General features: G+C 37.5%; 1 protein-coding gene across 1 annotated transcript in view; it reads left to right on the forward strand.

Annotated features, from left to right (window-relative positions):
* PCSK5 (proprotein convertase subtilisin/kexin type 5) overlaps positions 1-14,513 on the forward strand; it is a 175,844-nt gene that overhangs the window by 126,234 nt on the left and 35,097 nt on the right. The window contains exons 9-10 of the mRNA XM_079331357.1: positions 571-671; positions 7,760-7,863. Coding sequence (XP_079187483.1) covers positions 571-671; positions 7,760-7,863 — 205 coding nt within the window. The remainder of the gene's footprint in view (positions 1-570; positions 672-7,759; positions 7,864-14,513) is intronic.

The raw sequence follows: 14,513 nt of genomic DNA on the forward strand, positions 1-14,513 counted from the left end.
AAATTTATACATAAGACCTAACAATTTAAAACTGAAAACATCTAATTGGCTGGTGATGGCTGGATCAAATTCATGATCACATCTGGGTTTTCCTCTTAATTACTGCCTAATTTCATGTGATTTATTGCATAAGGAGTGGATGTAAGATTTAACAGGGTGCTTAGCATGAGCCAAACTGTATTCTCTTGTGTCACATTCTTCCAATGTGACTTCAGGCAACCTAATCAAACCCTCCATGCCTCTGTATGGTCTCTGAAATGTGCATAAGCCGCCTGTACATAAGATGTAGCTCTTTCCTGTTTGTAAAGCACTTTGAGATTCCTGGAGGGAACCGCTCTGCATGGTTTTCTGGTTTAGAAGTGTCTTTGTTGATCATGCTGTGGAGCAATATAGAGAACTGTCTAAATTCTTGAGTGACTTTAACTTCAGAACATCTAATATCATGTATCTTCCTTTCCTTGCAATTAAAGAGGAAAATACCCTCTACATACATGTGACTCATCCAAGTAAATGAAACATGCTCTGATTTCTGAAGTTGTATTCTAATCTAACACATCCAATTTCTTCCAGATTACTACGGACCTGAGGCAGCGTTGCACAGACAGCCATACAGGAACCTCAGCCTCTGCACCTATGGCTGCAGGCATCATTGCCCTGGCACTGGAAGCAAAGTAAGATCTGAGATATACTCTGAAATAAAAATTAAGCACACAAGAAGATATTTCTCATTCATCCAGCACCTTTATGCAGACATCACACAGGGCTTTGGAACCTTTCTTATACACAGTAACCTTCTAAGGGCAGGAAAGATCTCCATGCTTACTTCACATGAATGAAAGCTGACTCTGGAGATGCTGACAGAGTGCTTAGTGTCAAAGTAACATGAAACAATGTTGAGCATAGGTGGTTTCCACTAAATGATGTATAGCATCCTGACAATGTCTTACAGTTCACTCAGAAGGTTGCCTGGATCTGCTGTGCCCTCCAGGGTCTGTAGGTCACCTCCTTCATTCACCAGGCTCTTCTTAGCAATGTCTGCCCTTGAGCACTGAAAGAGGTTTTGGGAAGTGTTAGGTTAACCTGAGCATAAGTTAATGTGGTCTGAAAAATAAAATCTCAATGTCAGCATGCTGACACAAATCTATTTTTAACTTGGGTCAAGTTCCTCAACTCTAAAAACCATGGGAAATATGGGAGATGTTCAGGTAGATCTGTATTTCAGAACTTTATGCATTACTTTGTATTCTGTCGGATAATACCTGTAGGTTTAAGATGAAATACTTCACCCCAAATCCTACTCAGTGTTTTTAAGTTCTAGGACATTGATTCTATTAAATTTCTGAAGAAAACTTGTTCCCTATTGCATCAGCCATTTTCTTTGAAGGAAGCAAGAAATTTGCACACAATAGTAGTTTTAAATTGCATTCGTTCATAACACTAAAATTATGTTTCCATCTGTCATGTTGGCTTTTTTTGAAGTCACCTTGACCCAATACTCAGCACAGAATACTTTTGGCTGTTGAGTTATAAACATAAGAATAAGAGTTTGTAATTGAAGACCTGACATAATCTTAAATAGTGCAGCACTTTAGTCATAATAATTGTGTTTTCTTAATGCAGTTATCAGAAACAAAGGTATTTTTAAAAGTTAATATAGTGTTATTGTGAAGGTTTTTAAACTTTTAAATCTCTTTACCTCAGTTTTAAAACCCTTAAGTTCATTCCAAACCATCTGCAAATGCAGATAAGACTCTATGTGTGTACATTTCAACTTGGTCGGTTATGAACTGAAATTGGTAATTGATTATTTTTGTTTTATTGTAGTTGAAAGTTTCAGAAAAATTATATCTTACAAGACCTACAGTAAAGCTGTTTCTGATTGTGACATCTTAAAACTCACTGAGAAGCTTACCCTTTTTTCTCTGTGACCTTTGGTGACTCTACCAGTAGGAAATTAATGCATATGGACTGGCAATTTTTTTCAAAACTAATAGTTGCTATAATAGACATAAAGACAAGGTTGTGTTAAAGCTTTTATATGTGGTGATGGAGACAAAATGTACTGGTGACTAAGTATCCTAGCAAATAACTCTTTTTTATTTGTAGTACTAAAAAGAGTTTCAAGGTGAAAATTTGTTGATATTGCCTCCTTTTAGATTCTGTTCCATTTCATTAAATGGAAGAAAGGTTCTGTTTCGAGATCTTAGCCTGTGTATTTGAGTAGATCCAGGTGAATTATATTAATAATGCCATAAATGTGGGGGGGTTTATTAGTATTCCATTCATTAACTTTTCTCTCTTATGTGTACTTAAATCTGCCACTGTTGCTGACCACAGCCACTAAATAAAACAGAAAAAAAAATAGTTAAAAAGAGAGAAGCTAGGGAGGAAAACAGTTCTTGTGTTGTGCCTTCCCATGCTGGTTTTTCTTTACTAGTTTGGAGAAATCTTTGGTGTTGTGACATTATAGATTATGAAGTAAAGCCTTTAGTATTATAGGGAGATCATATTGTGATCTGTTAAATTTTAATGTCTAGGGTTTGCTTGTGTGGAATTTGTTTAGTTTATTTTATGCTGTTTCTGAATTTCTTATTTGTGTGATTATGTATTTTTCACCTGTTATGCCTGCCAATTTAGGTGACCCCAAGTAAATGCTAGGAATTGAAGTACTCAAAAAGAAGTTTTGAAGCCATTTAAGTATTTTCTGCAATACTTCTATAATGGGATATAAAGGACACATGATATTGTGGCTTAGTGTAACTGCTTACTGGAACTATTTTGATTCAAACAGACTTTGCATTTTCATAAGTTCATCCTTATATTTCCTATTAGTATTTCTGCTAATGACAGTGTTTATGGGAGATGTTTTAAAAAGACAAGTTGGAAAAGGGTTTTGCAAGGTTAGTTACATTCTTTTTACATCAAGCTGCTTAAAAATTAGAGCACTTGGTCCTAAACATTTATTGACAATATTTGAATCAAATTATAGTTTCATTCCACTTTGTGCTGGAAAACACAACAATTTATACCATGGAAGTGTTTTGAGTCTGCAGAAGTCAGTTTTTCCCAATAGCCAAGTCCTATTCCTGGGAGACTGATATGGCCTGGGTGTAACTTAGAGCAGCCAACAGGTTGTTTAACTCACACACAAAGGTGCATTCAACCAGAAAAAGAACCAAAAAAAAACCAAACAAAAAAAATACACACACACACACATATATATATATATGCAAAGTGGCAAGACAGATTTACACAGTAACCTTGCACTTTCTTGAACAAGCCCCATATGATAGGATTGGCAAATAGCTGGTAGAGGATCTCTTACCTGATTTGAGCCCTCCACTTAGCCATTTCTTCCAACAGGGATCTGCTTCTGAAATTCTGGTAACAAATTGTTTGATTATGTTGTTATGCATAGTGTGAACACTATGAAAATACATTTGTATTATTTTTGATCTAGTATTTGAGTATTGAAGTGTCATGCTTTCCCTCAGGAATCAAAGAATTGTAACTGAGCTTCAGAGTGTTTCGTTGGAATCCCTGAAGGTGCAATGTAGAGTTAGAAATATGCAGCAATTATCAGACAAAGACATATCTTAATTTTCATGTTCTGCAGTTTTCTTATGGTATTTAGATAGTAAATTGCTTTCTGGTTGTACCCAGTTGATGTTTCCCAGTATATCTAGTGCCTTGATCAGATCTTATGAATAAATGCTTGGTTGTGCATTTAGTCATTACATAATGTCAAATTTTTCTAATTATAAAGAGAAAATAAGTATAATCAGTTCAGTGCACAGAGACTATTTTCATTGCATAGTACCATACTGTTGCTAGCAGAAATAACTTTTCTCATTGATGAAAAGGTTGGATTTGAGCAAATCAGAGTCAGAAGAGACACCAGCCCTGCATTTGTTCCAGAGACCATTGAGCCATACTCCTTTGAAGAAGTCAAATTTAAATAAAAACCTTTATATTGCTTCCAGAGGAAGTATTCCTCTTTTCACTAGACCAGATTACTCAGAGACCCATCCAACCTGGCCTTGGAACAATTCCTAGGGGTGGGGCACCCTCAACTTCTCCAGCCACTCTGTGCCAGTTTTTTACCACCCTGCCAGGAAATATCTAATCTAAACCCACTCTGAAAGAAAGTAGCTTTTCCTCGAAGGAGAGGTGCTTCATCCCTCTAATCATTTTTGTGGCTCTTCTCTGGACTTGCTCCAGCAGGTCGATGTTATTCTTGCATTTGTCTTTTTTTATATGAAGCCAAGGCTAGAGCAAGGTAGTGCTGGGAGAAGAACTGAAGAGTTTTAGTGAATTCTGATACTAGTAGTGACAGAAAAGTGACAATGTACCACATTCCTCCAAAAGACATAACCACTGAGATCAGAGGAAAATGGAGTTCACATTGTAAGGGGTCAACAGTGTCAGAAGTAGATATTTAGATTTCTAGCAATTGATATTTGCATACTTCCCAGACTGATTGATTTTCTCACAGAAAGCAGAAGAGCAATGCTCTGTTTAGCAAGTACAATTTTGGATACAGAAAAGGTATTTCTGTGTTATCAAAAGTTAAGAGGGCTTTGTCATAAATACAGTCAGAGGTTAAAAGTGATGTGACAGCTGAGGTGAATTGAGGAAGTGCTGCCAAGTGACCTCAATAGCTGGACTTGGAGTGCAGAAGGAGAGATTATCATTGAAGTGCATCAGATTTGGCTAGGTCTTTGCTCCACTGACTGACTGCCTGTTATAGAGGGCACTGCTAGAGTGTGTGAGTTAAAAATCTCCTGAATCTTTGCATTTTTTGAGTAGTTTTCTCTTAATATTGAAGTATTTGAAAAACATATCTATATAATGCATACATGTAAGCATTAATAAATGCTTACCTTAGAACCTATCTTGCTCTTGATGTTTAACCACCCCATGCCACTTAGAGAATTTCAATTATTATATTGACACTGATTTGGGTGCACTTTGGTTCCTGTTCCTATTTTAAGTTATATATAAATTTGCCAAAGAATAACCATTCAGGCTGAAATTTTCTATTTAGCTTGCACTAAAAAAGTTTTATGAAAATTCCATTCAGACTTTTCTTAAACTCATAAAAACAAATAATGTTTGATTGTGATGATTTTTAACTTCCTCATTGAGTTTTTCTGTGTCTATGCTTTGGAGCAACAGCTAGAAATAAACTAGTAGATAGCTGTTGTTCTGGTGCCAGGACAATGCCTTTAACTTGTGTAAGCTTTTCAGAAATCTCAGTTGGCATTCTCTCAGTTGAGACTTTTAGGAGTTTAGCAGCTCTATATCCCCTGTAGTTTCTTGGCTGTCCAAGTGTTTTCCCACATCAGTTTTTAGAGGCCAGTCTGTGAAGTTACTCTTGAGGTGGTTCTGGCTGTTCACTTTGAGAGCAAGGATCCCTCCCTGCTGCTTGTTCCTGTCAGTTCCTTGTTGGGAATAAGATGGAAGGTAGAACAGGAGCAGTTTCACTGAATTGCAGTGTCCCTGTGTTAAGTCTTTTGGAATGTGGAAGACAGGTCAAATCAATAGCCTGGGTACCATGCTAACCATATCTTCCTTTATTTACCTAAGAAAATGTAAGCTTTCTCCATCTTCACAGTCAAACTGGTTCTAAGAGTGGCAACTAAGCCAAGGTTTTGTTGCTGTTCCTTCCATGCTGTTATTAAGCAGACTGTGAGCACTGTCTTTTGGACCGTCTGATTTTATTGTTCCTTTGGAGATGACACAATAAAGGATGTAATTCAGATGCCTTTCTCTCAGGGGTTTTCTCCTCCCAGTTTCATCATTATCAGCCTGAGTTAGGCCATTGTTTGTTTGATTTTTGGCACTTATGATTTTTTTATCTCCGTGTGTGCTGCACATTTGACACAGGAACACCAGAACACCATTGCTGATGAGTGTATAGCTGCCTACCCCACTGTTCATCTAAAGGAATACAGCATGTCCTATCACAATTTGTCTGGATTTTGTCCTAAAAACCAATATAAAGATAATGCAAAAGATTTTTTTTCCCTTTCTTTTACAATAAGAGTGATAAAACATTGGAACAGATTGCCACAGAGGTGGTAGATGCCCCATGCTTGGAAACATTCAAGGTTGGTTCAGAGGGTCCTGAGCAAGCTGATCTAGTTGAACATGTCCCTGCTGATTGTTGTGTACTTGGGCTAAATGACCTTTGAGGTCCCTTCCAGCCCAAACCATTGTGTGGTTCTGTGGCTGTAGATTCTCTGGCAGAGCCTTCCAGTACTGCCTGATGAGGAGATCAGGATGCATTGCAGAAAGTCTGGAGGTGTGGCATGAACATAAGCTGAATGTTGGAAAGTAGAGCTAGAAATTTATTTAAATTATGTTGTGCAGGCAAATGCTATGTTTTTTAAAGCTATAGCATGTTATCTGACATGTAGAAGTATATCCTATCTTACAAACCCTTAATGTGCCTTGCATTCCATGCCTTTTTATTTTCCTTTTTTTTTCAGTAATCTTTACCAGCTCAACTGGATAAACAATTACTGTCATTCCAGTACAGCAGCCTAGTGTGAGAAACTGCACCATAAGAAAAAAAAGTTCCTATAATAATGTTTTTTTAAAAATACTTTGGGAGAGAAGGCATCTACTCTCATTAACTACAACAGAATATGTAAATATGTTAAGAATCTGATTTAAGAACAAAAGTTTCACTGATTTTCAATGACTGCATAGTCAATGAAAATTCTGGGCCAATTCTGGGTCTTATGAACTTCACTCTGGTCTGTCTTCAGCTGAAGGGAACTGTGGCAATGTGTGCAATAGGGACAGATAATGATGCTCTGGGGATGGTACTTAGTGCCTGTTGTTCTGCATCACATTACTTTTTTCCTCTTCATTTTTCAGTGGCTTAGTTTATCACTACTTCTACTACATTGCATTTTTAAAGAGAATATTATTCATCTTCTTGCAGGTAATAGAAAAACTGAAAAAAAAAAGGCAGGAAAAAAAAAAAGCTGAATGATGACACCTTGAGATCATCTTCTAAGAAAATAAGTTCTCCTTGTTGTAGCTATAGAAGAAACAAGAAAAATCCCTGAAGATTTGCCCTAGTCCTAGAAGATAAATATGTATTAATGTCACAGTGAGGATATAAATGGCATCTTCTTTCACCTTCGAGGGAACCTATCATTAGGAATCCCTTAAAGGAATACACATTTGTGCAGTCATGTCCTTGCTTTGCAGCTCACCAACCATACAATTGCTTGGAATTCTTGCAAAATAGTCACAGAGTCTCAGTGAATTCCAGGATACAATAGAGACAAATTAATAACAACAGAGACACCTGGAATAGCTTCAATAGGAGCTGAAAGGCTAGAGGAATTTCCAGTTTGAGCTAGCAGTTAGTGAGATTTAGTAGAGCTCTTCAACAAGCCAAAAGTTTGACTTCTTCTCCTTAGCACTCATTCATATACAGCAGTTGGTGGTCATAAAAATTGCCTCCGTGTGAAATGTACTCATTCATCTTTCCTTAAGTTTCATATAACAGAATATTATCATATATTGTTACAGTCTACTTATGGCAAACCTCCCAGTTGTATAAGAAATTTCATATAGGTTTTCTGTAAAATTGAAACTTGTTATTTTGAATGGAGCAAAGGAAAGTAGAGAAGATAAATGAAAATTGTTTTGCCTTGGATACTTTTCAGCTTATATGACCTTGTATCCCTACATCCTGGTAAAATGTCTGATCTGTGGCTTTGTCTTTGTTTCATAGTCCATTTCTGACCTGGAGAGATGTACAGCACATCATTGTCAGGACTTCACGTGCAGGACATCTGAATGCTAATGACTGGAAAACCAATGCAGCTGGCTATAAGGGTGAGAGCTCTCTTTCTTCTTTGCTATTACAAGCAACTAATTATTTAATATTTTTGTTTGACACTATGCTGTGCATAGTTTTGACACCTTTCAGCCTCAATCTGAAGGGGCCCATCCTCTCTTATATAAGGAAAACATTTTAGAATGACTAATGCACAAAAATGTTGACTACAAAATGTGTTGGCTTGATCTTCTTAGTCCCTTTCAGTCATATCATACACTGTTGCCAGAAAACTAACTAAATTAGTGGTGTTTAATTTTTCTTTTTATATCTAGTATTCTGATAAAGTAGTGTAGAGTTGAGGATACCACAGTTCTGGATTCCAGCCATATCCTCACTCAGAATTATTGGCAGTTTGAATTTAAAATGATGAAACAGTATTTTCAAATTTCATTTTTATAGGATAAACCCTGCATTATTTATATGTAAGAATTCTGTCAGATTTTGGATAGAATTGAATTTTGAGCTGTCATGACTTTTCATGGGACAGGTAATCATGTAGTGTAGATTCCTAAAATTTTCTACCATATTGTAGATTTGATAAAAGACACATCTTAAAAACAAGTTTTCACTTTTAGGATATATATTTTCTGGGTGGATTAAAACAGAACCTTGATTCTGCACATTTTATTTCAGCACAGTTTGTCTTTTGCTTACCAATCACTACATTCATACTGCTTTCAATTTGTGTTTTATCCTAAATGAAACCCTGGAATGGCTTATTTCTGGTTCTGTTTTCATAAGAATTCCACCAAATACTGAAAGATCTCTTATAAGATGAGATTTGATCTGTTTCAGCCAAGATCTTCTGAGAGAAAAATGAAATATATAAGAGTTATCAAGTCTTTGCCCAGGTTTCACTTTAAAACTGAAGCCTGTATTTCATCTATTTTGGATCAAGGCACTGCTGTCATAGAGAATCTTTAATATATAATTCTGACCTATGACATTTTTGCTGCAATGGCATAGAAACCAAACGAAAAAAAATCTTTATTTTTAGATCCAAATCCATCTCTAACTAGACATAATGTATTCAGAAATGGATATTTGATCAGAGATTCCTAATAATGTGAAGGTTCTGATGTTCAAGGGCCTGGTTTTATCCCATTTACAAGTCCATTCCCACACACAAAACACATAAATAGATAATTCTTTAATTGCAATAACATTACAGCATTTGTTATTGTGAAACATCTCCCAGGATTTAAAAGTTTTATCAAGAGATTGTGATTCTATCATCAATTTATCAAAGCTCTATGAAGGTCAAAGTAACATAAAGCAGAGCTACATTTTTCATATCATACTTCCAAAATGAAATATTTTTTATTTTTTTCCATTTGTTTCCCCAGAGAGGCAAACACCCTGTGAGTCTCTCACAGCTGCTGTCATTCAGTATCAAAAGGCAGGTCACACAGCAGCAGCACTGGCAGCAGGACTTGCACTGTTGAATCACTATTGAGTCCTTGGAACCATTTTTCTATGCATTGTAACATATATATAGTAAGGGAAAGGGGTGAAGAAAGGTTTTGTCTCCACTTGCTTCACTCATAGAAAGTCACAAACACAGATAAACTCAACTTGGTAACATGGATTCAGGAAAAACAACTTGAACTGGCTGAACTCTGCTGTAGACTTTATGGTGAAATTGAAAAAATGGAAGACAAGCTAAATGCCTTGACCTCTGCACAGCTCAGGAATCAACCTTAACCCAAATAAAAGCATTAGTTTTAGCTAAATTATTTTGGCAACTTAGGCTGAGCACATGGTTCCAATAAAAACACATCTCTCTTTAAACTCCTGTTGGTTTTGGAAGAAGGAGAAGCAGAAGATTTAGTTTAAATCACAACATCCGAACCTGAATTCAAAAGGGGATTTGCACACCACTGCTGGCAAGACTGAAAGAGGTTTTTTTATTGCACATGGCAATATTTGGTATAATATTACACTACTATCCTTCACTATTGCCAAGAGTAACAATAAAAGTAGGGTTTTTCATAGATGAACTACTCTGATCAGACTGAGTTCCTCAAGAAATTGTATCATAATTTTGTTGAAATCAAGAAAAAGATCCATGTTTCTTCCTCAGCATGTTCTTTTGAGAGGGTGGAAGACTTTTTTTTTTCATTATCTAAAGCAGACAGTCACAAGAAACAATCTACCTTTCTTCAGTGCATACTAGTGAAGAAAAAAGAAAACAAGAATAAAGAGAAAGACAGGTTGGGCCTTTAGAAATAAGAACTGAAAGGGTGAAAACCAGCAAAAACCTGAAAAAACCTTTCACTCAACAAAGGGTCAGCAAGAGCTGGTAGTTGAAAGTGGGTCAGCATGCCATTTCAGAGGGCTGTTTTGCTGGTCTGCATGGCAACCCTTCCCCTTGCCATAGTCCCTGGCAGTGTTTTGCCATTGCAGAACACACAGAAAGAGCTCACAGATGTCATTACTGGTTTCAAGATCTCCTTTTTCTACTGTCTTACATTTATACAAAGAAGGATTAATTCATGAAAAACACTTAAGCCAGCTAGTGATTTGCTAAAGCGGTTCTTGTTATTTGTTTAATTTTCTGGCAAGTAAACAGTGCTCATTAAATTCATGTCAATAGAATTAACTCAAGAATGAGCAAGAATTTTTACTTGGTAGGGGGTTTTTTTAATTGTTTTCTTGTCAGACAGCATGCATCTTTTCTCAGGAACTTGTTATTTTGTAGTCTAAAGGGAAAGATTTAAATAGTCAGGATATTCTTTGGTTAGTCAGTTGTACATATAATTTATCAATTGAGGGTTTTTCAATAATTAAAGCAGTTCATTAGCTGATTTTATGGAAAAATACTTGAGAGCATCTGTTTTTGTGAAGATATCAAAACTGTTGATCTGTTTCTGCTATGGCAGATTGGATGCAAATCTTTGTTCTGTCATCTGTTTAGTCAACAACAGAGCATGCAACTGCTTTCATAAAAAGGAAACTACATTAATTCTGACTTGTCTCTGAGTTGAAAGATAGAGAATGAAACACTGCAGTTTTAAGAACAATAATCAAATCATATAAACAGCTCTTTGTCTGTAAGTGAAGCTCCACATATTGTCAAATTCTTTCTCTGTAGAAACAGACCATTCATAGGAAGGAATACTACTAATTTGCAGGGAAGTTGTTAGTGAACACACTTCACTCTTCCTGACTCTAAAGCACAGACAATAACACTAGAGTACACTGAAATAAATGCTATTGAAAGATAAAAGAGTTAAATCAAAATTCTTAGCAGTTTTTTCAGTTTTAGGCCATTCCTAGGCTCAGAGGAGACGCTCTTTCTAGGGAAACCAAATTGTCTCAATTGCCAAGGAGTAATAACAGAGTTGTATCACATCCCTTTAGGTTAGCTGAAGTACCTGCTGCTTCCATTGAAGAGTGACCTCTGGAAAGCTTTAGTCACTTAAAACTTAATGTTTTAGAGCCTTTTAATATAATTGCTTAATTACAGTGTTTCATAAAACTGGTGATTATATTAGTTGTGAGCAGGACATTAGCAGTCTGGGAGTGGGAAAGAGATGAGTATACCTAGGTTCTTATTTAGGAGACCTGGACTGGACTGGTTTATCTTGTGGTGACCAGTAGCCAGGCAGGAATTCAGAAATGACCAAGAATATCTTTACAACCTGTGAGTTTCAGAGAAGACAAATAAACTATGAATACCATGCCATACGACATATTTTCAATAACTTGTAATAACTTTTCAATAAATGTAAATAAATTCTTAATTACATTTTTAAAACATTGTCAGAAGCTGCCATATGACTTTTGGAAAACAGCAAGCACTCATAAACAATTGTGTCAAACAATCAAAGCTGTTCATCTACAAAAAGATCTTTCAGTCTTACAGATACTTCCTGATATTTTCACATGGCACTGGCCAGTGTAAACTCCTATCCACCCCTAATGCTCATACACACAGTGGATGGAGCAAGTGAAACTGAAGCTTTGAGTTTAGCTATTACAATATGCCAGCTTTCTTTAGTTGTCAATAGACACAAAACACATGAAGTTGCATTGGTCTGTGTAGAAGTGAGGAACACCATGTCTAGCTTGCATGTGCAAGCTGGATTAGTGGGTTTTGCTGCTTGAAATATAAAAGGATGGCTAGCCTGGCTGAACAGGTCAGTTTGGCTATGACTCAGGAGAAAAAAGAGAGTTTATCATCTTAGGGAGATTGCTGGCAGGATCCTCAAGAGAAGTACAGGGATGTTATGAGGTTATGCAGTGAGAAAACTGGAAGGGCCAAAGCCCAGTTAGAACACAATTTGGCTCCTGCAGTAAAAGGCAATTAAAAAATGTTTCTATAAATTTTCCTCCAAAACAGAGGGTTAAGGGTAGTCTCCATCCTTTATTTGTTGCAAGGGGAAAGATATTAATAGAGGATGAGGAAATGGATGAGGTAGTTAATACCTTTTTACCTTTTAATAGCTCGCCAATAGTAAGACCCATTGTTCTCTGGGTACCTGATCTGGAAGATAGGAACAGGGAAAAGAATGAAAGCCCCATAATCCAAGGGGAAAGGTCAGTGACCTGCCACAGCACTTAGATACATTCAACTCTCTGTGGTCAGCTGGGGTCCACACACATGTACTGAGGGAGCTGCTGCAGGAGCTCACTGCTCTCAGTCCTTTACCAGCAGTTCTGGTTAACCAGAGAGGTCCCAGCTGAAAGGTTCAGAAGAAGGATCTGAGGGACTACAGACCTGTCAGTCTCTGTGCCAGGGAAGGTCATAGACAGATCATCTTGAGTGCCATCATGTGGCACCTGAACAACCTTTGACACTGTTTCCCAAAGCATTCTCCTGGAGAAACTGGCTGCTCATGGTTTGGATGGATGCACCATTCGCTGGGTGAAAAAATGACTGGATGGCCAAGCCCAGAGAGTGGTGGGGGTTGAGTTAAATTCAGCTGGTGGCCAGTAACAACTGGTATTCTCCAGGACTGAGTACTGGGACCAGTTGTGTTTACTGTCTTTATCAATAACCTGGACAAGAGGACCAAGTGCACCATCATTCAGTTTGCAGCTGACACTAAGTTGGATGGGAATGTTGATCAGCTGGAGAGGAAGGAAGACTCTGCAGAGGGATCTGGTCAGGCTAAATCAATGGGCCAATTTGTGAAATGCAACATTGGCATTATGGGTTCTGTGCTTTGGTTGCAACAACCTTGTGCAGCACTTCAGGCTGGGAGAATAGTGGCTGGGAAGCTGCCTGATGTAAGAGAAGCTGAGGTGCTGATCAACATCAGCAGAGTCAGAACATGAGCCAGTAGTTGTCCAGGTGGCCAAGAAGACCAGTCATATCCTGGTTTGGATCAGGAATAGTGTGGCCAGCAGGACTGGGGCAGTCACTTTTCTCCTGTACTTGGCTCTGGTGAGGCTGCATGTCAAGTCCTGTGTTAAGTTTTGGAGCCCGTACAACAAGAAAGACATTGAGAGTTGGAACATGTCAAAATAAAGGCAACAGAGCTATTGAGTCTGATGAGGAGCTGTTGAGAGAACTGGAATTGTTTACCCTGGAGAAAAGGAGACTGAAGGACCTTATCTTTCTCTGCCTAAAACGAGGTGGTTGTAGCAAGGTGAAAGTTGGCCTCTTCTCACATATAGCAAGCCAAGGACAAGAGGAGTTGTGATAGGGGAGATTTAGATTGGATATATAGACAAAATTTCTTCTGTGAATTGGTTGTCATGTGTTAGAACAGACTGCTCAGGCAAGTGGTTAAATCATCATCTCAGGAAGTGTTTAAAAGGTGTATAGATCTGGCATTTGGAGACATGGTTTAGTAGCTGAGTTGGCAGTGTAAGGTTGGTGGTTGGATTCGATCATAAGAATATTTTCCAGCCTAAATGATTCTGCAATTCTGAGAAGGCAGCTGACAGCAAACATGTACTTGGAAAAGGCAGTCTGCTGACAGCTGCAACAGCACACATATTCTTGGTAAAGGCAATCTAATTATATATACATGACTGGCTTCGACAGGTTGGTGGATGTAAAGTCTGAGAGGGATGTTGTCCTCACATAGGTAGGCATTAGTATTCTGTTAGCTGAATTGGTTAGATTAATCAGAACTTTTTGCATTATTGAAAGTTGTTTGAGGTCAGGGCAGCATTTAGTTTAGCACCAGGAAAGGAGAGAACAAGCTACAATTACTAGGTTGTCTAACAGTGGCAGGAAGTGTGTCTCCCAGCACTGACAGAACATGTATGATTGGAAAGGCCTGTGTCCTCAAGAATCTCCCCAACAATACCTCAAGGTGTCATCCACATTTAAATACTGCATGAGTCACAGGTCAACATCATAATCTTTGTAAGTGCTTTGAACAGAAATCCTGCTGCAGCTAGAGAACATATCTGTGGTGGGATTTGGAAATTAAGATAGCTGAGGAAAAGTGGAGTAAAGACATGCAAGTTTAAAATCATAGTCTTCTCAGTGGATGATCACTGTGATCTTTTAGGTGATTCCTGTTTCCTTCTTGCATGTAGCAGCTCAGTTTCTGGCTAAAAATAAAGTTTTCTTTAACTTAATATTAAAATTTCATTAGGAATTTTTCAGTACTTGATATGTTAAACCCAAATAAATTGCCAGGTAACTGAGTTCTGCTAGCCTTGAGTAAGAACTGAAATACTC

Source organism: Erithacus rubecula (genome assembly GCF_903797595.1).
Source record: "Erithacus rubecula genome assembly, contig: SUPER_Z_unloc_3, whole genome shotgun sequence".
Taxonomy (NCBI): Eukaryota; Metazoa; Chordata; class Aves; order Passeriformes; family Muscicapidae; genus Erithacus; species Erithacus rubecula.